Source organism: Gorilla gorilla, chromosome 9, assembly GCF_029281585.2.
Source record: "Gorilla gorilla gorilla isolate KB3781 chromosome 9, NHGRI_mGorGor1-v2.1_pri, whole genome shotgun sequence".
Classification (NCBI taxonomy): domain Eukaryota; kingdom Metazoa; phylum Chordata; class Mammalia; order Primates; family Hominidae; genus Gorilla; species Gorilla gorilla.
The window spans coordinates 85,086,912-85,110,959 of NC_073233.2; the positions used below are offsets into that span (position 1 = coordinate 85,086,912).

A 24,048-nucleotide genomic window follows, 5' to 3' on the forward strand; every position below is an offset into this window, starting at 1 on the left:
TGGAGGTAGTGATGATGTTGGTGATGGTGGAGGTAGTGATGGTGTTGGTGATGGTGGAGGTCGTGATGCTGTTGGTGATGGTGGAGGTAGTGATGGTGGTGTTGGTGATGGTGGAGGTAGTGGTGTTGTTCGTGATGGTGGAGGTAGTGATGGTGGTGTTGGTGATGGTGGAGGTAGTGATGATGTTGGTGATGGTGGAGGTAGTGATGGTGTTGGTGATGGAGGTAGTGATGCTGTTGGTGATGGTGGAGGTAGTGATGATGTTGGTGATGGTGGAGGTAGTGATGGTGGTGTTGGTGATGGTGGAGGTAGTGATGATGTTGGTGATGGTGGAGGTAGTGATGGTGTTGGTGATGGAGGTAGCGATGGTGTTGTTGGTGATGGTGGAGGTAGTGATGGTGTTGTTGGTGATGGTGGAGGTAGTGATGATGTTGGTGATGGTGGAGGTAGTGATGATGTTGGTGATGGTGGAGGTAGTGATGGTGGTGTTGGTGATGGTGGAGGTAGTGATGATGTTGGTGATGGTGGAGGTAGTGATGGTGTTGGTGATGGTGGAGGTAGTGATGATGTTGGTGATGGAGGTAGCGATGGTGTTGTTGGTGATGGTGGAGGTAGTGATGGTGTTGGTGATGGTGGAGGTAGTGATGGTGTTGTTGGTGATGGTGGAGGTAGTGATGATGTTGGTGATGGTGGAGGTAGTGATGGTGTTGGTGATGGTGGAGGTAGTGATGCTGTTGGTGATGGTGGAGGTAGTGATGGTGGTGTTGGTGATGGTGGAGGTAGTGGTGTTGTTCGTGATGGTGGAGGTAGTGATGGTGGTGTTGGTGATGGTGGAGGTAGTGATGATGTTGGTGATGGTGGAGGTAGTGATGATGTTGGTGATGGTGGAGGTAGTGATGATGTTGGTGATGGTGGAGGTAGTGATGGTGGTGTTGGTGATGGTGGAGGTAGTGATGATGTTGGTGATGGTGGAGGTAGTGATGGTGTTGGTGATGGAGGTAGCGATGGTGTTGTTGGTGATGGTGGAGGTAGTGATGGTGTTGTTGGTGATGGTGGAGGTAGTGATGATGTTGGTGATGGTGGAGGTAGTGATGATGTTGGTGATGGTGGAGGTAGTGATGGTGTTGGTGATGGTGGAGGTAGTGATGATGTTGGTGATGGAGGTAGCGATGGTGTTGTTGGTGATGGTGGAGGTAGTGATGGTGTTGGTGATGGTGGAGGTAGTGATGATGTTGGTGATGGTGGAGGTAGTGATGGTGTTGGTGATGGTGGAGGTAGTGATGCTGTTGGTGATGGTGGAGGTAGTGATGCTGTTGGTGATGGTGGAGGTAGCAATGGTGTTGTTGGTGATGGTGGAGGTAATGATGTTAGTGATGAGGTATTGTTGGTACTGATGACTATGGTGATATTGGAGGTAGGGATGATGTTGGTGATGGTGGTCGTGGTGGTGATGGTGGAGGTAGTGATGGTGTCGGTGGTGATGACAGTGTTGTTGGTAGTGATAATGATGGTGATGGTGGAGGCATAGTGTTGGTAGTGATGATGGTGGTGATGGTGGAGGCAGTAATGATGTTGGTGATAGTGTTGTTGGCAGTGATGGTGGTGATGGTGGAGGTAGTAGTGGTAGTTTTGTTGGTGATAGTGGTGATGATAATGGTGGTATTGGTGGTAAGCAAATATTCAGGCGGAGTGCATTAGTATAGCCACATCAGTTGCTAAAATTCTGAAATATTTCAAACTGGTTGGAAAATATCTATTGCCTCCAAGGCCCCCGAGAGTCTTTCTCTATGCCCTTGCTGCTGGAGCCCTGGGGAGCCCTAGGTAGGCATCACTGGGGCTGCTGTGCACCAGGCCAGGCAGAGAAGGGGCAAATGCCCAGTGCCCACTTGGCTCTCTGAACCCTCTGCAGTAGATCCTGCTGGCTGTTAACCACTTTAACTGTCCCACAAGTGCTTAACGGTGGTAGTGGTGATGGAGGCAGTCACAGTGATGCACTTCCCTCACTCTGACCCTGCCAGCAGGCCCTAGGTGTCTCCCGTTCTCCAGGGCAGACACTTCCTCTTCTGCTGTTTGTCAGCTCTGGTCGCTGTCTCACAGGGCTGAGTGTGCAGTGGCTGCTCAGTGGGCTAGCTTGTTTCTTTGCATCACTTCATGTGCCCCTGGGCAGAGTCCAGCTCCATGCCAGTGCCAAAGGGATCCAGGAGAAGGTGAGGGTGTGGCCCTGCCCTTGGGGAGCTCATGGTTCCTCTGAGCAGACAAGAATTCCCTGGTGAATCAGTGAGAAGCCTGGGTCCCAAAGGCCAGGCTCTGAGAGCTACAGGAGGCAGGGCCAGGAGAGGGGCCTGGAGCCTTTGGTGGTGTGGAAGGGCTTCCTGGAGGGGCCTGGGCCAACGCATGACCGAGGCCTCCCCCCACCTAGGAGGACGACCTGGCTGAGCTGGCCTCCCAACAGTACTTTGTGGACTATGGCTCTGAGATGATCCTGGAGCGCCTCCTGAACCTCGTGCCCACCTACATCCCCGACCGTGAGATCACGCCCCTGAAGACACTGGAGAAGTGGGCCCAGCTGGCCATCGCCGCCCACAAGAAGGTAGAAGGGCTGAGAGGAGTCCTAGAGAAGGGATGTGGACCTGAACAACCAAGGAGGTCCCAGCCCTCATCTGAACCTCTCTGTTGGGGCTGCGGGGGATGGGATGGCACCTGACCTCCCGCCTTCCAGTGGCCCTTCCTTCACTGGACATCAGCTCACTCATTCTCCTGCCATCTGTGTGCCAGGCACACAGAGGGAATCAAACTTAACCCTGCAGCCTCTGTGGGTTCATGGGTATTGGGGCCCCTTTCCTGGTCTTGCGCCAGCCCCTCATTGGTGTTATAGCTTCCAGAGCTGCAGCTCAGGAGTGGCGGTGGATGCTAGACAGAGCTTTAGGAATTGTACCTCCTTTTTCCTAAAAGAACTCCAGCCCAACTTCCCACCTGGGGAGCTTTAGGGACAGGCCCCCTTGACCCTCTTGCTTGGAGCCCAGGCCCATGACCAGCCATGAGTGGTTCCCTCCCAAGCTAAGAGCCTGGCCAAGTAGAGCAGGGGTATCCAGATGGGGAGAAGGTGGGAGCACTGGCTGCTGGTAGGGGACCCAAGGCCGCCTCATCTCCATGGCCCTGGCTGTGCAAGAGAATTGCCCCTGTACATAAGTCGAGGGCTCCATAGTCTGAGGGCACCACAGACCCGGATCTCACCCCTCCACCTCGTGGCCTCCGTCCTCACGCGGGAGCCCTGTGCCACCCTCCACCTGACCGTGTGCCTTCTCTGGTCAGCTCCCCGCCAGCCTCTGCCTCTCCCTGAGTCCTGAGTGCTCCCTGCGCCAGCCTGCTTCCCCCGAGGCCCTCACCCCCACTCACCCCACTCCAGAGGAGGAGCGTCTCCTCCCTGCCATCCCTCTGTCCCTCAAGTGAGAGCCCTGCCCTTCATCCTCAGGCACCTCCTCTCCCTTGGCCCTCACATGCCGGCAGCCACTGCAGCCTGTCCAGCTAACTCCCAAACAGCTGCAGCCTCCACCCCCACCTCCCTGAGGGCCTCCTCGGGGCTCACTGCCATTGTGGCATATGGTATGTCCTGGGTGGGGTGCTATTATTATGCATTCATTTTATTTTGGGCACTTGTCATGTGCTGGGCACCATACCAGGACCTGGAGACACAGCCCTTTGTGGGACAGACATGGTTTCTGCCCTTTGGAGCCCACGGCTGAGCTGGGTCTCTCCTGGACTGGAGCTCCTCAGAGTGTCTGTCCCAGAGCCCTGGGCCAGGCCCCACATAGAATGGACAGTTGTGAATCACAGTTTTTGTAGGGTGAGAGGGTGCATTGTTCGTTTTCTAGGTCTGCCATAACAAAGTGCCACAGACTAGGTGGTTTCAACAACAGAAATAAATGTATTTCCTTCTAGTTCTGGAGCCTGGAGCTCCGAGATCAAGGTGTCAGCAGGGGCTTTCTCCTGAGGCTTCTCCTCTCGGCCTGCAGATGGCTGTCTTCTCCATCTGTCACCACACAGTGATGTGTGCACATGCACGTCTGAGTCCAAATATCCTTCTCTTAAAAGGGTACCGGACATATTGGATTACAGCCCACCCAAGATATCTCATTAGTGACCTCTTTAAAGACCTTATCTCTGGGCCAGGCGCGGTGACTCACGCCTGTAATCCCAGCACTTTGGGAGGCCAAGACGGGCGGATCATGAGGTCAGGAGTTTGAGATGAGCCTGGGCAACATAGCAAAACCCCATCTCTACTAAAAATGCAAAAATTCACCAGGCGTGATGGTGGGTGCCTGTGATCCTAGCTACTCTGAGGCAGGAGAATCACTTGAACTCGGGAGGCGGAGATTGCAGTGAGCCAAGATCCTGCCATTGCACTCCAGCCTGGGGGACAAGAGCAAGACTCCTTCTCAAAAAAAAGAGCTTATCTCCAAATAGGGTTACATTCTGAGTTGCTGGGGGTGAGGACTTTAATATGCAAATATGGTAGGTTGGGGAAGGAAGCACACAATTCAGTCCATAACAGGTGTTTTGAAAACATCTTATTTTGAAATAATTTCAAACTTATGGAGAAATTGCACATTCAAAAAAGTAGGACTGCTATGTGCACTTCACTTCCCAGATTCACTGGGTGATAGCCACACTTGCTCAGTGATTTGTCTCTCTGCCTACATATGTATTTTCTTTGAGTCATTTGAGCTTGGGTTGGTGACATTGAGCTCTTTGCCTCTGAATTCTCACTGCTCTCAGGATGGCACCCCTCATGGGCTCTCTCATGGGTGGAGATGGGGCCGTCTGTGAGCTGGCATACACATCCACCCTTACCTATGCCTGTGTCTACATTCTATAAAAACCAGGATTTCACTCTGACCCCTCCAATGCTACTCCAGAACCCCAGAGTTCTCACTAGGGCTTGGGGGAATATTTTTAGAGAAACACAATGTTGGTGCTTTTGTATCTTACCAAGAGCACGGCAGCATCCCTCACGGATCACCTCACCTCCAGGCTCCAGTTCTCCCTTGACACACTGATCTTTCTAACTCCCAGATTCACCAGATCAGTTTCTTGCAGTTGTGGCTGCACTCACAGTCCCCCAGGACCTGGCTCCGCACGCTGTGTCCCCATTCCCTCTCTTCCCAGTCTGCCCTGCCCACGCCTCCGCTGCACCAGCACACGCCTCCTACTGACCCCGGGGCCTTAGGCCTCCCACATGCTGTGCCTGGAATCCTTGCTTCCCTGTCTCTGCTGAACTGGGAACTCCCTGGAGGGGCAGCTATGCTTTCTCTGACTTTGGGCCCAAGCACCTGCATAGAGGTGGCACTCAAAAGTGCTCGCCGATGTTGATGAATGAGAAAGGTGGGGACAGGGTGGCTGCAGACAGATGGGAGCAGGGCAAGGCCACGATGTACAGGAGGTGCAGGAGCCCCAGGCTGCTCCTGGCTAGAAGGCAGCAGCAGCAGCAGCTGATTTTTAGAGCAAACTCACTCATACATTGTCTTCTGTCCCTCTGTCCCTCTGTCCCTCTTGCCTTCCAGGGGATTTATGCCCAGAGGAGAACTGATGCCCAGAAGGTCAAAGAGGATGTGGTCAATTATGCCCGCTTCAAGTGGCCCTTGCTCTTCTCCAGGTTTTATGAAGCCTACAAATTCTCAGGTACCCCTCAGCCTGCAATGCTCCCAGTCCCTTGCTCTGTAGCTCCAACCCACAACAGGGGAGGGAAACGTCTTGAGCCAGGGGCCCCCGTCAATGGAACTCTTGCCTGCGGGATGCTTGGTCTGTTATGGTCAATGCTGCTGAGTGGGTCCTGCCTCCCCAACACCCGGTAGCAACTCCATGGCACATCTTATGTGCTCAGTGGTGCACAGGATTGAAAAACTGAGTGAGGATTGATTCATTAAGGCACATACTATGTATACAACAGGGTGGCCCAGGGTTCAGACAGGGCCAGCCCTGCTGGGCCGACTCTGTGAAATCGAGAGTAGCAGATAAAAACCCACACAGGCCACTGGCTCAGCCATCCTCGGGCCATCGTTACTGGGCACCTGCTGTGTGCCAGGCCCTGTGCTGATGCTGCTGTTCACAGAACCACCAAGCACCAGGGCCGGAGGGAACCCTGGGCCTCAGTCCAACCCCTCCCCAGATCCCGCCTTAGTGCAGGGCAGGGCTTGTCCAAAGCTGCACAAAACCAATGGCAGGAGTGGGACCCAAACCAATTTCCCAACTGAACACTCTCTTCCTACTGCACTTTGGGTTTTGCCACGTAGCGAGTTCGTGCTCTCTGAGCCTCAGTTTCCATATCTATAAAATAGAAATCAGTGTATTGCCACCTGCCTGGCCGTTATGAGATTGAGAAGGGCTGGGCCTGGGGGTGGGAGGCCTGCCTCTCAGTGCCTTGGTCTCGTCCCAGGCCCCAGTCTCCCCAAGAACGACGTCATCGTGGCCGTCAACTGGACGGGTGTGTACTTCGTGGATGAGCAGGAGCAGGTACTTCTGGAGCTGTCCTTCCCAGAGATCATGGCTGTGTCCAGCAGCAGGTGAGGAGGCCCGCATGGAGATGCAGACAGACAGAGGGGAAGGAGAGGGGCTGGAGCTTCCCTGTGGGTCACAGGAAGTGAAGAGGCATGAAGTGGCCTGCCTGGCTGCACGTGATTGGGCAGTTTGTGCCGCACTGTGCAGACCCCTCTGGCACCTCCTAGTGGAGGGATGGGCTTGGGCTTTACAGCACATTAAGGCTGTTCTGAGACAGGAATGGGCTGTCAGGACAGGCAGGGGCAGGTGAGTGTGTACAGAAGAGCTTGACCTGGGGGTTCAGGGGACTGGGTAGCACTCACTGTATGTCTTCATTCCTAAAACAGGAGTCTTAATACTTTTCTCGCATTTAACAGTGGTGGGGAATGAATGCAATAATAGATGGGAGAGCTCTTTATAAACTGCAAAGTGCAGTGCACATAGGTGGAATGGTGGGGTGGGTTGCTGGGATTGACTGGCTTTCCCAGCAGTGCAGTGGCTCCCTCCTCTACCATCTGGGGCTTGTAGCAGTGTCTTTGGGTTGTGTCTGATATGGGCTGGAGTCAGACTGTGTCCAGCACTGACCAGACACATGCCAGGCACACAGGATGCAGTAGTGACAAGATAGTCCTTGTCCTCTTGGATCTTCAGTCAAGAGAGGAGACAGACATTGAATAGGCCATTTTAAAGCATGGTATGATCAGGGCTGTGGGAGGGCAGGGAGGACTTCCTGGAGGAAGTGGCATGTAGGTTGAGATTTAAAGGGTGAGTAGGAATTAGGCAAAGGAGAAGTAGGCTGGGCCACTGTGGGTCTCCCTCTGGGCCATGCCTGACTCTGGCCAGGCCAGCTCTGACTTAGCCTGAGATGTGTCTGAGCTGGGCCACGTCTCCCACTGGTTGGGGCATGACTGACTCGACTGGCCTTGATCTCCTTCAGGGAGTGCCGTGTCTGGCTCTCACTGGGCTGCTCTGATCTTGGCTGTGCTGCGCCTCGCTCAGGCTGGGCAGGACTGACCCCGGCAGGGCCCTGTTCTCCGTGTTGGTCCTGCAGGGGAGCGAAAACGACGGCCCCCAGCTTCACACTGGCCACCATCAAGGGGGACGAATACACCTTCACCTCCAGCAATGCTGAGGACATTCGTGACCTGGTGGTCACCTTCCTAGAGGGGCTCCGGAAGAGATCTAAGTATGTTGTGGCCCTGCAGGATAACCCCAACCCTGGTGAGTGGCTGCTGGTATGGGCTGCCTGGCACTGGGGGTCAGGGTGTTATGCAGACTGTCTTAGTCCATTTGTGTTGCTATAATGGAACACTGGAGGCTGGGAGATTTATGAAGAAAAGAGGTTTATTTGGCTCACAGTTCTGCAGGCACTACAAGAAGCATGGTGCTGGCTGGGCATGGTGGCTTATGCCTGCAATCCCAGAGCTTTGGGAGGCTGAGATGGGAGGATCACTTGAGGCCAGGAGTTCAAGACCAGCCTGGGCAACATAGTGAGACCCTCGTCTCTACAAAAGGTTAAATAAATTAGCTGGGTGTGGTGGCATGTGCCTGTAGTCATAGCTCTTCAGGAGGCTGAGGTAGAAGGATTGCTTGAGTCCAGGAGGTGGAGGCTGCAGTGAGCCATGATTGTGCCACTGCAGTCCAGCCTGGACAAGAGTGAGACCTCATCTCTTAAAAAAAAAAAAAAAAAAAAAAAGAGAAAAAAGCATGGCACCAGCATCTGCTTCTGATGAAGGCCCCAGGAAGCTTCCACTCATGGCAGAAGGAGAAGGGGTGCCTGCATCAGAAGGAAGGAAGAGAGCAGGAGGTGCCAGGCTCTTTTAAACAATCAGTTCTCACAGAGACTATATAGAGTGAGAACTCACTCATTACCGTGAGCACGGCACCACACTGTTCATGAGGGACCCACCCCCATGACCCAAACACCTCACACTAGGCCACTGCCAACACTGGGAGATCAAGTTTCAACAGAGAGATTTGGAGGGGACAAATATCTAAACCATATCACAGACCATGCCCTGTGGCCTTGGCCTTGGCACTCAAGGCTGCTAGGATCTTGTTCCCATCTTTCCTCTGAAGCTAGACCAAATAGCAGAAGCCTGTGCCTTCAATCTGTAGCCTGTGGGGAACCTCCTCTCCCTCCCTTCTTCTGGCTCTTCAATACTCATCTCCTGTCAGCTCTCCAAGTTAGATCAGCATCCTCCTCAGTGTTCCCAAAAGACCCACCATCTTCAAGTGATAACAGCAGTAACAACTACTCTGCCTGAGGCTACCGAGGCCCTGGCCAAGTGTGGGAAAGACAAAGATGAAATGGACCCCACCCTGTTCTCAGTGGGGAGGGGGGTGGGAAGAAGACAGTGACAGGCCTGTGACCGTGCAGTGAGCAGGGAAGCCCAGAGCCACAGGAGCCCAGAGGAGAGGCCCCATGCAGACTGGGGTCCAGGGAGGAAGCCCATGTGACCAGAGCGCAGAGGGCAGAGAGCTAAGCGTGATGCCAGCACAGAGGCAGGAGAAAGCTGGCCTGTCCAGGGAACTGCAAACAGCTTGGTTTGGCTGGGAACAGGCACAGTGAGGGAGGAGAGGCGAGGTGGAAGGAGTCTGGGAGGCCCGCTCACAACAGGCCCAGGAGTGTGGGGCTTCCTCCCAGGGCAATGAGGAGCCGTGGAAGGCTTTTGAGCAGGAGAGTAGCCCACTCTGGTGATGGTCTCTGTATGGAGAGTTGTGACAAGGTGGAGGCAGAGTGGCAAGTGGGCAGACATGAGTGATAACACCTCAGTTCTTCTGTGGGAAGATGTTCCAACTCAGCCTGTCTCTGCCCCCATGGTCCCACTCACCTCTGCTCTACAGCAGGCGAGGAGTCAGGCTTCCTCAGCTTTGCCAAGGGAGACCTCATCATCCTGGACCATGACACGGGCGAGCAGGTCATGAACTCAGGCTGGGCCAACGGCATCAATGAGAGGACCAAGCAGCGTGGGGACTTCCCCACCGACTGTGTGTACGTCATGCCCACTGTCACCATGCCACCGCGGGAGATTGTGGTATGTGGCCTGGGGGTGGCAGATGGGTGGGAGGTGCCATTAGACCCCTCTTTGTCCACTTCCCACAGCTGTACAATAGGTTAACGGTCTAGTGCCTCTGTGAAGATGATCTTGGGATCTTATGGGACCACACATTTAAAGTTGGGGCAGTGCTCAGACCTGTGCCAGGTGGGGAGGGGCCTAGAAATGGCATCAGATGAGGAACTGCCAAGGGGTGGGGCCGGGGATGGGGATTGGAGAGAGGTGTATCACCCGCACTGTCTGAACAAGCAGTGGGGGCACAGCTGGAAAGGGGGCCCTGCTTCTTCTGGAGCCCCCTTGAGAGCAGCTCTGAGGACTCACAGCCCAGCTTCCCCAGTGGCTCCTGAGCCAGGCTCAGTGGACGAGGCAGCTCTCATACCATGTCCCGCTGCCTCGTCCAGGCTTTCTGACTGACCCAACCTGATCAGACACCTGAGGAAGGGCCCTGAGCTCAGCACAAAGGAGGCAGCAGGGACCTCAGAGACCCCAAGGAGGAACGGGGCTCTCAGGGTCAGAATGGGGCATGGGGTCCATACCCCTGAAGAGTCTCCCAGAGTCCAGAAGGCTTCAGGGTATACCATGTTGATCCTGGTGGCCACAGGTGGAGAGCTGACCTGAGCCCCCTGTCTCTTGGTCCCTAGGCCCTGGTCACCATGACTCCCGACCAGAGGCAGGACGTTGTCCGGCTCTTGCAGCTGCGAACGGCGGAGCCTGAGGTGCGTGCCAAGCCCTACACACTGGAGGAGTTTTCCTATGACTACTTCAGGTGATGCCTCCTGGGGAAGGATGGGAGCCACAGGGCTAGGAGCTGCAGGCTTCCGCTACTGTCTGGTTGTGTGCTGGGGCTGCTTTGTGAAGCCCCCACCTGTGAGCAGGGCCTGGGTCAGAGGGAGCTGGAGGGCTGTTTCTGTCTGCCAAGATGACCCGTCCTATGTGTCTCATCTTATCTTCCTTCCTTCAAGAGATGTCACTGCACCCACCCCAGGCTGGGCATTCGAGACTGAGTCCTGGTGGGGATGCAGGCTGGAAGCAGGCAGCTGGGATTCTGCGTGCCCAGCACTGTGATGAGGATGCTTCTGGGGCGGGGGGTGGGGGGCAGTGAGAAGCTTCCTGATGGAGGCGGTGTGCACTGAGCTCTACAGGGGGCACAGGGTGGTGGGGGAGGCTGGGGCACGGCCCGTGGTGTTCTCGCCGCTGGAGTTTCACAGCTGAGAAAGGAAGGCCCAGTGACTGCCAGTGACTCGCCTCAGGTCACATGCAGGGCAGGGAAGAGCAGGGCCTGGTGCCCACCCTCAGCCTCTGGACACAGGGATGGGTGGGGGTGGGGGTCTCACAACCTGGGGGTTTCTCCCCGGGGCTGCCAGCGATGGGGCGTTGCCGACGGTCCCTGTGCTGCGGCAGGCCCCCACCCAAGCACACGCTGAGCCGTGTCATGGTGTCCAAGGCCCGAGGCAAGGACCGGCTGTGGAGCCACACACGGGAACCGCTCAAGCAGGCGCTGCTCAAGAAGCTCCTGGGCAGTGAGGAGCTCTCGCAGGAGGCCTGCCTGGCCTTCATTGATATCCGTGCCACTGGGCTGTGCCCAGGGGAGCCAGGGACTGGGCAGGGCCTTCGTCTGCACACTGCGTTCCTCCTGAGGGCCTGCTGCGACCCAGGCACACATGGGGAGGGTTGATGGAGTACCCCCTCCCTTGCACCTTTTGATATGCAAGGGGCTGCCTCACCCACTGTTTTCTCTGACCCTGTCATTTGGGTGCCAGGTGGATTTGGTGCCTTGTGCTGGGCCAGGCATGCAGGTAGAGCAGGGACCAGCCCAGCCCCTGGCCTCATGGGACCGTACACACATCCAGATCAATGCTGAGATGGGACCAGGCAGCACTGTGACCTGACCCATGTGACCTGGAGGGGGCAGAGAGGACTTCCTGGAGGAAGTGGTATCTAGGCTGAGCCCTGAAGGCTAAGTAGGACTTAGCCAGGCAAAGGGGAGGGAGGGGGAGTGTTCCAGAGAGAGGGAGCAGCAGCAAGGCCCCGAGGCACACAGAGCAGGGCTGTTCCAGGGCTCCGGGGCTTCCGCACAGACAGGATGGGAAGACTGGGCTTAGGCAGGGTTCCCAAGCCCTGTGAGGAAGCTTGGGCCGTGTCCTAAGGCCAGGGCGAACCACTGGGCAGGGGGTGGCATGGTCAGATTCGCCATCTGGGAAGTCCATCCCAGCTGCTGTGAGGGCTTGGGATGTGGGGCTGGTGGCTGTGAGGAGGCGGAGAGAGGGTGGGGCAGATCACGCCCATTTTGTGAGTGCGCAGCCTGAGGGCCCAGGGTCACAACTTCAGGTGATGCAGGCCCTGTGGGGATTGGGGCCTCTGGACCCCAGGCCAGTGCTCCCTCTATTCGGCACAAGCCCTTCCTTGACAGTCCCCAGCTGTGCTCAAGTACATGGGCGACTACCCGTCCAAGAGGACACGCTCCGTCAATGAGCTCACCGACCAGATCTTTGAGGGTCCCCTGAAAGCCGAGCCCCTGAAGGACGAGGCATATGTGCAGATCCTGAAGCAGCTGACCGACAACCACATCAGGTGAGCCAGGCACGGTGGGCGGATGAGGGGCAGACCCCACCTGCTGTGACGGGCAGCTCTTACCCTCCTGAGGCAGCTGCTGGCTCTGCCTGGATGCAGTCCTTCCTCACACAGAGCCGGGAGCTGCTCATGGGCCCCCTCACATCCTAGCTTGGCCCCAAGGCCCAAGGAGGGCCTAGCAGGAACTGGGAGGTGGTGGATGTCTTCCTTTGAGCCTGTCCTCTAAGGGTAACAGCCCCAGCTCCTCCTAACGTTTGGCTGGAGCCTCGTCTGGATGCCCCTTCCCTGCCTAGACCCTGCTGTCTGCCTGCAGGTCCAGCTCAGTCAAGTGTCCCCTCCCTGGTGCAGGCTGGGCCGGCTGTCAGCTGGAAGTGCTGGCTGAAAACTCTCATGCGTTTGAGTGTTGGTCCCAATGCCCAAAGGGTGCCACCTTCTCCTCCCGCTGGGACAGCCCAAGACAGGAGTAGAAAGTCAGGCACAGGCTCCTCTCAGAGTCTGAGAGAAGCTCCACCCTCTCTCCTTACACCCAGCCCCCCGCCTTCCTCCCCAGCTATGGCACCCTCTACATCTCTTCCACAAATCCATCCTCAAACTACACATCAGCTCTTTTGACAGTGCCAAACTTTTGTACATACTGTGCCCACAGCCAGGAAAACTTTTCAGCCCCTTCTCTGCATGCCGTAATTTGCTTCATCCTTCAAAGCCTAGTTCAAATGCCACCTCCTCCTAGAAGCCCTCCAAACTTCCCACTGTCAGGCCCAAGAAGCTCAGAGTGGTGGCTGAAGGAGCCTGGGGTGGGACTGGTCTAACTCGTTGCCACTCAAAGTATAGGTGAATTAAAGAGCTTCTGCCAAAATATAAATCACACTGCTTCCTTCATGGAGAAAGTCTTGCTATGGAAACAAACAAAAAGCCTCAGCTGAAGCAGAGTGCATGGTAACCCGGTGGCTTTTCATTGTGGCATAAGCCCCTTATCTCCACGTGGACTGGTAGCAGTGTGTGGCCTGGCGCGGTGGGCCAGGCACACTTTGGGTAGCACTAGTTGCATCTGGCTGCCAGGGAGAGGGGTCTGTAGGTAGGGTGAGGGGTCCTGAGATAGGGTAAAGGTCAGGAGGGACGGTGCTGCTGTGATGAGCAGCTGAGGGGTACATGGCCCCCTCACCCGGGGGTGCACAGGTCCTGTGACTCCCGATGGCAGCTGCCCCTGCTGGAGCCCGCGCCTCCTCCTGCAGGTACAGCGAGGAGCGGGGTTGGGAGCTGCTCTGGCTGTGCACGGGCCTCTTTCCACCCAGCAACATCCTCCTGCCCCACGTGCAGCGCTTCCTGCAGTCCCGAAAGCACTGCCCACTCGCCATCGACTGCCTGCAACGGCTCCAGAAAGCCCTGAGGTACAGCGGCCACCAGGGGCAGGGACAGACACTGGGGCGGGCTCCTGGCCACACGGGGCTTGTGGGATGAGCCCCTTGGGGATGAGGACCACATAGCAGTTGGGCCCACCCCTGGGGTACCTCAACTGCCAGCTAGACGGAGGTGCGGATCCTGCAGCTGCTCAGGATGCAGCTGGAGAGTCCGGCTGCTCGGGAGTGCTCAGCCCAGAGCTCCCAGGCTATCGGGTGGGCACAGACACCTGGGCCCACTTCATACTCTCCAAGGGCACTTGTGTTCTTCACTTTGCTGGGCCTCTCCACACCCGTCGTCCCATTTTACAGATGAGGAGCTCAAGGCTCTGGGAGACTCAGTGGCCGGTCACATCATAGGAAGTGGCAGGCGGGGATCAGAACTGGGGTTGTCTGCCTCCAAGTGTCCCGGTCCCCTGGTCTCCACAGTCCCACGCACATGCCCCCTGCTGCCCCTGCCGCCTTTTCAGAAACGGGTCCCGGAAGTACCCTCCGCACCTGGTGGAGGTGGAGGCCATCCAGCACAAGACCACCCAGATTTTCCACAAGGTCTACTTCCCTGATGACACTGACGAGGTGAGGGTCACCGGCTTCTAGGTCTGCAGTGCCCAGGACAGGGCCGGGCTTCCTGGGTGGACACCAAAGGCGGCCTTAAGCCTCTCCCCCATCACCTGACATTTGCCGCCTCGTCCTCCTGCCCCGTAGTGGAGTCGGGGCTCAGGACAAAGGCCATCGACTCCCCAGGTCAGGGGCCCTTGGTTCCTGATCCAACCCCTGCTTCCTGGAGCAGCTTCCTTCAGAAGGGCGCCCCTCCCTCCCTGTCTCTGAGGAGGACTTGCCTTGGAGAAAGGAGCTTCTCCCTCTGAGCTGGCTTTGCACTGGCTTTGCACCTCCCTGATGTAGGGCCCCACTGGCCCCCAGGTCCAGACCTCCCCTGTCGACTGAGCCCACTTTCCTGCAGGCAGAACCTCAACACCCCTTCCTCCCTCTCCACCTGAGGTGGTTGAGGTTCCCTCCATCCAGGTCCTGTCTGCCAAAGGTCCTGTCTGTCATGCCTGTAGTCACGCTGCCCCTCATGGTCCCCAGCCCCTGCCTGTCTCATTCAGATAAGCTTTTCATTTGAAGAGTCATTTATGAAACTTGTCTGAGGCTGGAGACTCAGAAATGCCATGACAGGATTTCATTTGCAAGGACCAAAGACTTCCTCAAATCCCTTCCTGTCCCTCCAGACATCTCTCCTCCTGCCATTAAACTTCCCCAGATGCTCAAACCCTCCCATCTGTCCGGGCTGCTTTCCCCTCCGCTTTTGGGTTTGCTTTTCCTCTACCTCAAGTCTCCTCCTTCTAATCACCCTTCCAGTCATCCTGCTGTGCTCCCTGGACCCCTCACTGTCACTCAGGCTTGTACACCCTGGCCCAGGACTCTGGATGCCAAGGCCACCTTCTGCTTGGAGGGTCGGGAGGAGGAGACCTGGGAAGACCCAGACAGGAGTAGCCCTTTCCTTTTGTTAAATGCCATGCCCAGCTCTGTGCCCACAGGAGGGTGTCTGGCACGGGAGGGGGCTCAGTATAGGAGGCATAGCCAGAGGGGCCCGGGAGGACCAGGTCCCGGGAAAGCCCCTGCAGGAGCCCAGTGCTCACCGCCCCTCCCAGGCCTTCGAAGTGGAGTCCAGCACCAAGGCCAAGGACTTCTGCCAGAACATCGCCACCAGGCTGCTCCTCAAGTCCTCAGAGGGATTCAGCCTCTTTGTCAAAATTGCAGACAAGGTGGGTCCTTTGCCACCTTCGCCAAGGTGGGAGATTTGCTAGGGCCATAAGAACTTATGGACAGCAGACGGAAGAGAGAGGAACTGGGGGAGAGAGGGGAAGAGGGCACTGGCATCTGGCCATCTTCTTCCATCCCTGCAGCCTCCCCTTACATGAAGTGGCTGCCCCCAGCTCTCTCTCTTCTGAGGCACTGCACATGGCTCAAACCCTCTTAGGGGCATGTGCCCAGGTGCTCTGTGTTCTAAAAACACCAGACCCTCACCCTGCCCCAACACACATGTTCTTTCCAGATTTGCTTTGACTGGCCCTTAATTGCCATGCTGAGGCAAATTAACCCTTGAAATAATGTGTGATCATCCCCACTTGATAGATCACATAACTAGGGCTCAGAGAGGTTAGGTAACTTGTCCAGGGTCACACAGCAGGGACTGAGCTCCCGGTGGGTCTGACTCTAAAGCTCATGCCCCTGCCACCATTTCACATCACGCTTCCCCCAGTACCTCTGTCCCTGGAAGTCTTCCAGGCCTAGCTAAAGACCCCTCCACGGGAAGGCCTCCCTGACCGAGTTAGGTGCCCCATCCTGTTGCCTGTTGATGGCTCTGTGTGCATCTGTGTCTGTTTCCTCACTTCATGACTGTGTCTGTGCCAGACACTGGGACCCAGAGGTGACCCCGATGAGGTCCTAGACCCAGGGGAGCCCAGAGCTGCAGGAGGAGCTGGACATGGATGCCAGAGAATGTCCAAGCCAGGGGCTGGGCCGCATTCTTGGCCAGTTTCCCTTGAGTCTAAGGCAGTGTTCAGTGTCCCAGGCACTGAATGGAATGACCATCACTCCCGGCAAGAAGTGGGCTCTTCCGGGGACACTCAGCAGGCACGTGGGGCAGGGTGGGGCTGACACACAGAAACCCCTTCCGGCTGGGAGTGAAGTCTTCCCTGAGAAGGAGCTGCCAGACAGGCCTTAGGTGGGAAGGTCAGAAAATGCAGTGTTGCTTAAACTGAGTATGCTTCGATGGCCCTGTCCCCAGGTCATCAGCGTGCCTGAGAATGACTTCTTCTTTGACTTTGTTCGACACTTGACAGACTGGATAAAGAAAGCTCGGCCCATCAAGGACGGTAATGAGGCCGGGTCCTGGGATCATCTGAGGTCCAGAGCAGGGAGGTGTGGGCTCAGGGCCGTGCTGTGAGGCCCACCTAGGCGGGCCTGAGTGAGGGCCTCCTCTGGGGCTGGGCTCGGGACGTGAGCACTCCTCTGTGCAGGGACCCTCTGGGTGACCGACTGCCCTGTGCTGCAGGAATTGTGCCCTCACTCACCTACCAGGTGTTCTTCATGAAGAAGCTGTGGACCACCACGGTGCCAGGGAAGGATCCCATGGCCGATTCCATCTTCCACTATTACCAGGTGGGCACCTCTGCACTCTAGTTGCCTTCATGCACAGCTAGCGTTGCTGTACTTTGGCCCTGAAAGCAGAGACCCACTGACCTTGCCAGGTGTGGGGCCCGTACCAGCCTGGCCTCAAAGGGATTCCAGCCAAGACCACTGGAGCCCCAAGGGACGGCCCATCCCCTGATCCTTGTATCTTCTGATTCTTCAGCCCTTAGGGGCTTGACCGTTCCTCCTCTGAGCTTCTGATCCCTGCCTGTTCAGGCCCCTCCTTCAGTGCAGGGCTATCCTCTGACTTCGAGATTCTGCTGTTGTAACTGGGTAATTCCAAGGCCTCTGTGCAAACATTTTCTAGCATAGGCACCTGCAGGAAGCCGGGAGGGAAGCTTGCATGTTGAGCCTCTATTATGTGTCTGGCACTCTTCTCTCATTCTGTCCTCCCAACTAACCCCAAGAAGCAGGCATGTTGTCCCCATTTGACAGAGGGACAAAGAGACTCAGGCCGCGTGCTGTGATTAGGATCACACAGCTGATGGAACTGGGGTTTGATTCCAGGTCTTCATGACTGCAGGTTGGTGCTCTTTTCTGGGCTCAGCCTGCTTACCATTCTGTGGGAGAAAAACCATGATGCTGGGAAGGGGAGAGGAGGCAGGGACGGTGGCTGCTGTGGCAGAGAGGACACTGGCCTGGGAGTGAGAAGGACTGCCCTCATCCAAACCTGGGATCTAACCTTTCCTATGCCCCTCCCCACCCACCCCATGCTGCCCACTGAGTGCATGGCCCCTGGACTACCAGTTCCCCCAGAGTCAGCCTTGACATCTGCTCCTCCTGTCCCACGTCCCAAATCACTTACCTGATGACTGTACCTCCTGGATATCTCTAAAATCCCCCATGCCTCTCCATCACCACCTTCCCAACCTGGGTCAGTCTACCATCATCTCTGATCCAGAATGGAGGCAGTGACCTTCTCCCTGTTCTCCTCATCCATTTTGGTCCTTTCAATCCTTTCTCCACAGGGTGGTCTTCCTGCTTTCCAGATTCCCCCAGTGGATTCCCCTTGCTTGTAGGGCGTAACCCCCGTCCTGACCGTGGCCCTGCCTGGTGGTGCCACTAACTGCTCCTGCTGCCTTGCCTTGTACCTGGCTCTCCTTCGGATCAGCTGGATTGTTTCCACTTCTCAAGTGTGCCACGGGGCCTTTGTAATGTTGGGATGCTCTTCCCTCAGTTCCTTCCCTCACCTACTGAGCTTTTAGATGTCAGTCAGCCATCTTATCTTAAAGGAAGTCTGCCCTGTCCTCAAGCCTAGATTAGGTCACCTTGTTATATTCTCTTACAGCACTGTGGACAATTCCTTCAAAGGTTGTCATTATATATCTGTTTGGTATGATTTTTAATGTCTGTCCTTGCCCTGAGACTACAAGTTCCATGGAAGTAGGGAGGGTAGGCATTGTTGCTTAAAGGGCCTGGCTCATAGATGTTCAATGCATGCTTGTTGGATTGATGGATGGGTGAATAGGTAAACTGGTGACTCAGTGAACATAGAGATGGGAGGATGAATGCTGAGTGAATTGACGGGTGGATATTGGTAAGTGAATTGGTGAGTTAGGTAGGTGAGTGGGTGGATGGGTGGGTAGATGGATGGACAGATAGGGAGATGGATGGAGGTAGATGTGTAGGTAGATAGACCCATAACCACATGGATGGGTGGGTAGAATGGATAATGATTGACTCAGGTCTCTGACTGACAATGTATCCTCAGGCCAGCCTCAGTTTCTCTACCTTTCAAATTGTGTATAAGATGATCATAAGGCTCTAGGAGTCTGTGGGCAGCGCCAGCCCTTCAGAGGCTTCATCTCTGCTCTGGGCCCATTCCCCAGCCTAAGTTCCTCTGGTTTTGGGTCTGGAAGTTCAAGGGGGTGGGAGGGCCTCTGCTACTGCTAATGAAAGCAGCTGGTCTCAAGAGAACCCAATGCAAGGAGGTCAGACTGAGAGGCTCTTCCAGAGGAGGATGGGCCCAGGAGGTGAGGGGTATGGAACAGTCTCAGGGGTTGCCAGCTGGTCACTCTGAGTTTCTTCATCTTGAAATGGGGCTGCTGATTTCACTGGACTGTTATGGGGGGAAATGAGGTAACAGACATGGCCATGCACTCCAACTGCCAACTGCTGAGTCTGTGCAGGCAGACTTGCTCTGTCCCTGTCCTGTGCCGTCTCCCCTGGGGGAGAAGTGTCAGCTGAGGCTGGAGAGGTGGGTGGGCCCATGTGTGGGGTAAGGTGGTAGACCCCGGCGTTGGGGGTCTTGGTGTGGTGGGAAAGGAGCCCACTTCTGCCAGGTCCCTGCACGCCTGTGACCTGCTCTGTCTCTGGCAGGAGTTGCCCAAGTATCTCCGAGGCTACCACAAGTGCACGCGGGAGGAGGTACTGCAGCTGGGGGCGCTGATCTACAGGGTCAAGTTCGAGGAGGACAAGTCCTACTTCCCCAGCATCCCCAAGCTGCTGCGGGAGCTGGTGCCCCAGGACCTTATCCGGCAGGTCTCACCTGATGACTGGAAGCGGGTGAGCATGGGGTGGGCATCGGGAATGGTGGGGCCCTGAATGGGCCTCGGGGCACCCCAGGGGCCAAGGGGGCAGACCCTGGCCAGCAGCCCAGGGAGGTGCGTCTTGTGGTTCCTGTACTTGATGAGGCCGCCCACCCTTGTTCCTCCACCTCCTTATCCTTCAGTCCTCCATGCCAAGGACTCAGTGGCCACTTGGCAGTCATTTATCCTGTCCTGGTTACCATGGTGACCTGTTTGTCCTTGATACCCTTTGGTCTGCCTGCCTGGGGGTGAGAAGAGAGGTCAGGAGTCCATTAGCTGAAATATGGGGAGAGCCCTTCACAGTCCCCAGGTCTGCTGTCCTAGTCCTGGCCCTGAGGGTGCAGACGGGGCTGGAGTGGGCAGGGGTGGTGTGGGGAGGACTCTGAGCTCTGAGCTGGCCTGCCCTGAGCAGGCCTGTCCCCAGGACTGAGCCCAGCCCTGACCGCCCTGTCCCCATAGTCCATCGTCGCCTACTTCAACAAGCACGCAGGGAAGTCCAAGGAGGAGGCCAAGCTGGCCTTCCTGAAGCTCATCTTCAAGTGGCCCACCTTTGGCTCAGCCTTCTTCGAGGTGAAGGTACACCATGGGCTTCTCAGAGGCAGAGGAGGAGGGGAACAGGGCATTGAGAAAGCACAGAGACTCCTCCCTAGGACTGTGGGAAAGAGCCATGGCCTTGGACACCTGCCCTGGTGAGGGAAGGAGGGCAGCACCCTCAGCCTTGTCCCAGCTTAGCGTCTTAGCTGGGGTAAGTCCTGGGGACAGAGGGACCAGAAGCTCAGCCTGGCAGTGGAGGCAGACATGTAAACAGGCTGGGGTAATGGAGGATGGCCTGTGTTCTGACACTGGGGAGCCCTCGCCCAGATGGCAGAGCTCGGGAGGCTCTGCCGGGTGTGAGAAGGCCTCCTAGAGGAGGTGATATCTGAGCTTTCCAGGCAGACCCTGGAAAGAGTGCTCCTGGCAGGGGTCCCACATAGACAAAGGCCTGGAGGTAGTGAGGGCAGGAGGCAAGAGTGGGCTGTGGAGAGCAGCAGCTTGGCAAGCAGGTGAGAGGCTGGGTTTCCTGCAGGGGTGGCCTGCCTTGGAGGGTTTTGAACACAGGTGATGTGGCCAGAAAGCCTCTCAGGCTGCGGGTGGAGGAGGGGTCTGAGGGGCACAACAGAGTCAGGAGTATGGTGAGGAGGCTGGTGTGAGAGGATACGTATGGTCTTGTCACACAGCTAGGATGGGAGGCCTTTTGAGGAGCTTGGCTGTGCAAGGAGAACAGGTAGGTAGCTGGAGGCAGGTGCAGGGTCCAGGAGGCTTTTTAAAGATGGGAGGCCCTTGGGCTGAGAGGGAGGACAAAGCAGAGGATGGCCTGGGGGACCCAGGAAGGGATGTGAGGCAGCACTGAGGGCCCAGCGGAGGTGGAAGCCATAGGTCATGGCAGGGCCGTCAGTACCACATAGGCAACAGGAGAGGCTGACTTTATCCCAGCTAGGGCCAGGCTTCATTCCTGTCCCCAAATGCTTTTCTTGCTCTGGGCCCCCATCTGATGCCTTCTCATCTTTTTTTCTAGCAAACTACGGAGCCAAACTTCCCTGAGATCCTCCTAATTGCCATCAACAAGTATGGGGTCAGCCTCATCGATCCCAAAACGAAGGTGAGCAGGGATAAGGCAGCAAGTGGGGGCGGGCTTCTCTGCCTGAACCTCAGACACAGTCCCAGAACGAACCCCACAAGCCCTCCTAGCCACCATCTATCTCTAGACTCATCCACCCATCACGTGGCTTCAAAAGCTGTCAGCGTTTGCTGGGACTTGACCCAACGCTTGCTCCACCAAAATTGCTCTCCTGAAGTTACTAACAAACTCCTTCCTATGGAATGTGAACTCCCTTTAGTACTTGGCCTTTCAGTATCACTGGATGCTCTGCCCATGCGGGTCATGGGGCTGGCTGTGCAGGGGTGACCGTGCGTCTGTGTTTCTGGGCCAGAGCAGCCCAGCTGCACACCCAGAGGGTCCGACTGGACAGGTGGTGAAGAGGGCTCGTGACCACCATCTTTCCATTGGCTTCATGCATCACACATTCCTGGCTGTCCTCTGTGTCTTGGTCATTCCTTCCTGGACCCTTTGGTGCCTGCTCCTGTATACCGTGTTTCCCAAGGCTCTGCCCTGTCTTCTTGGCTCCCTCCTCAAACTCTCCCTGGACCATCTCATTCAGGCCACGGTGTCAGTTCCCTCAGGTCTCCCAATTTCCAAGTTCTGGCCCCAAGTACCCAACAGCCTCCTAGACTTCCTGGGTGTCCAAACCAAGGTGTGGAGGGGGAGGCACCTGCTTCCCACCGCAGCTGGATGGCAGAGCTGGCTTTTCCCTCCAGCCATGGGCTCCTCTGAGGGCCTGAGGCCTTCTGTGAGGGCATGTGTGGGCAAGTGAGGCCACAGGGCCCAGGCTGTGCCTCTCTATGCCCTTTCTGCTCCCCCAGGATATCCTCACCACTCATCCCTTCACCAAGATCTCCAACTGGAGCAGCGGCAACACCTACTTCCACATCACCATCGGGAACTTGGTGCGCGGGAGCAAACTGCTCTGCGAGACGTCACTGGTGAGGGCGCATCCTGCTGGGCCTGGTGGGCTCCCTGCCTTGCCTGCAGCTTAGCCAGCCTCCCAGGGCCTGGAACAAACACAGTAATGTGCAGCTGGGCCTGGGGTCGTGGGCAAGGGTCATGCTGGGGCCAAGGTCAGGTCAATTTGAGGCTCAGCTTAGGTCTGGGGAAGGGACTTAATCTGGGGCTGAGGAACAGACCACTCGTTCAACAACTGTTGTTTGAGTGCCTTCAGTATCTGGGGATTGAGCCCACTGTGACAGCCCTTTAGCCCCCCGAGTTCAACAGTGGAACCATTAACAATGAGACCTCCGGGACCAAGCTCAAACTTCCAAGGCATAGCTCAACTGAGAGCCAGTAGGGTCACTCCTGGAGGGAGGGATCCGTGACTTGAGGGACCCACAAGCTAGGGGCTTAATGTGGGGTCATAACAGTGTAGAACCTTAGCCATCTGGCTGGATGAATTCAACCCTTCAACTGTGCAGATGGGAGATAAGCCCTGAGTAGGAGGGATTTGCCTTTGTCCTGGGTTCTGCCCATTGCAGATTCCTGGGAGCTGTGCTATGGTCTGAGTGGCTGGCCCTGTCCCACCGTGTGCTCGCTTATCTTCTCACCCCTGCTTCCAGGGCTACAAGATGGATGACCTCCTGACTTCCTACATTAGCCAGATGCTCACAGCCATGAGCAAACAGCGGGGCTCCAGGAGCGGCAAGTGAACAGTCATGGGGAGGTGCTGGTTCCATGCCTGCTCTCGAGGCAGCAGTGGGTTCAGGCCCATCAGCTACCCCTGCAGCTGGGGAAGACTTATGCCATCCCGGCAGCGAGGCTGGGCTGGCCAGCCACCACTGACCATACCAACTGGGCCTCTGATGTTCTTCCAGTGAGGCATATCTCTGGGATGCAGAACTTCCCTCCATCCACCCCTCTGGCACCTGGGTTGGTCTAGTCCTAGTTTGCTGTGGCCTTCCTGGTTGTGAGAGCCTGTAATCCTTAGATGTGTCTCCTGTTTCAGACCAGCCCCACCATGCAACTTCCTTTGACTTTCTGTGTACCACTGGGATAGAGGAATCAAGAGGACAATCTAGCTCTCCATACTTTGAACAACCAAATGTGCATTGAATACTCTGAAACCGAAGGGACTGGATCTGCAGGTGGGATGAGGGAGACAGACCACTTTTCTATATTGCAGTGTGAATGCTGGGCCCCTGCTCAAGTCTACCCTGATCACCTCAGGGCATAAAGCATGTTTCATTCTCTGGCCCGACAGTGTCTTTGCTCAGGGAGGGGAAGTGGAAGGGAAGGGCATGTGGGGTCAGGACAGGGCCTTGCAGGGGAGCAGCCTATATAACGACTTCTTTGGTCTTTACCTGCTGGGGCCAAGCTGGTCTGGGTTTGGGGGTTGGGGAGCTTGAGCTCAAGATGTGCCTTAAGTGGCTTAAAGGGAAGAGCTGAGATTGGGGTGGGTTGGGAGGAAGTGCTGGACATCAGGCTGGGAGGTGAGGACCTAAGTGTGCATGAGCATCTGGGGGTCTAGAGGAGGAATCAGCTTCTGGGCTGTAACTAGGGCCAGTGGAGCCACAGCGGCCCTTGCACCTGCCAGAAACATCTTGGCTCATCAAGACATGTCCAAGAACCCCAAGAACAATGCTGCCTTGGGTTAAATCTTCATGTCCAGTGGGTGCCAGTAAAATGTTACTTTGTGACCAGCATGGGACAACCAGGTTTGGCCATGACTGGAGTAGGGCTGCGGGTGGGGGTTTCAGACAGGGAAGGTGTGACTTAGAGGTGGGGCATCCTCAGGCTGTGGCTGGGATGAGCACCTAGAGAAGTGATTGATAGTGGAGAATCCCCTTGCGGGGAGGGTTTGTGATCTGCCCTCGAGGTCCCATACTTCAGCAGAGCCAGGTCCTGCTTCTTTTCATATACTACAGTGTCTGGGTCATCAGCATCTATGTGCCTGTCTACCCCACAAGGAGTGCTATTCCTGATCTCCTTAGCTGTTTGTTAGTGTAGGACTGGCTGGTGTGTGTAAATGGAGGCCTCGAACCAGAGAGCCCTGCTTTCTGGGATGGTAACGTGGCTGTTGGAGGACACAGCTCCACAGGTAGCCCAGGAGAAATCTGAGCCAGAAGGAAGGTGCTGTGGTAGTCTGCCTTATACCACCATCATAAAGAAGAGGAGGC

The 24,048-nt window shown here is 56.3% G+C and overlaps 1 protein-coding gene across 3 annotated transcripts in view; it reads left to right on the forward strand.

The window, feature by feature from the left end:
• MYO7A (myosin VIIA) overlaps nt 1-23,216 on the forward strand; it is a 77,619-nt gene extending 54,403 nt beyond the window's left edge. Inside the window, exons 30-47 of one of the 3 annotated variants that reach the window (XM_055356859.2) lie at nt 2,420-2,590; nt 5,562-5,679; nt 6,434-6,560; nt 7,472-7,755; nt 9,382-9,572; nt 10,235-10,359; nt 10,995-11,158; nt 12,011-12,164; nt 13,397-13,552; nt 14,032-14,137; nt 15,214-15,327; nt 16,353-16,440; nt 16,620-16,726; nt 19,076-19,261; nt 19,744-19,860; nt 20,840-20,923; nt 21,745-21,864; nt 22,492-23,216. In XM_055356859.2, coding sequence (XP_055212834.1) covers nt 2,420-2,590; nt 5,562-5,679; nt 6,434-6,560; nt 7,472-7,755; nt 9,382-9,572; nt 10,235-10,359; nt 10,995-11,158; nt 12,011-12,164; nt 13,397-13,552; nt 14,032-14,137; nt 15,214-15,327; nt 16,353-16,440; nt 16,620-16,726; nt 19,076-19,261; nt 19,744-19,860; nt 20,840-20,923; nt 21,745-21,864; nt 22,492-22,581 — 2,502 coding nt within the window. In that variant the 3' untranslated portion in view covers nt 22,582-23,216. Of the gene's footprint in view, nt 1-2,419; nt 2,591-5,561; nt 5,680-6,433; nt 6,561-7,471; nt 7,756-9,381; nt 9,573-10,234; nt 10,360-10,994; nt 12,165-13,396; nt 13,553-14,031; nt 14,138-15,213; nt 15,328-16,352; nt 16,441-16,619; nt 16,727-19,075; nt 19,262-19,743; nt 19,861-20,839; nt 20,924-21,744; nt 21,865-22,491 lie in introns of those variants that run through there. The other 2 variants (XM_055356860.2, XM_055356858.2) reach the window with 2 other exon arrangements.
• Nucleotides 23,217-24,048: the final 832 nt, after the last annotated feature.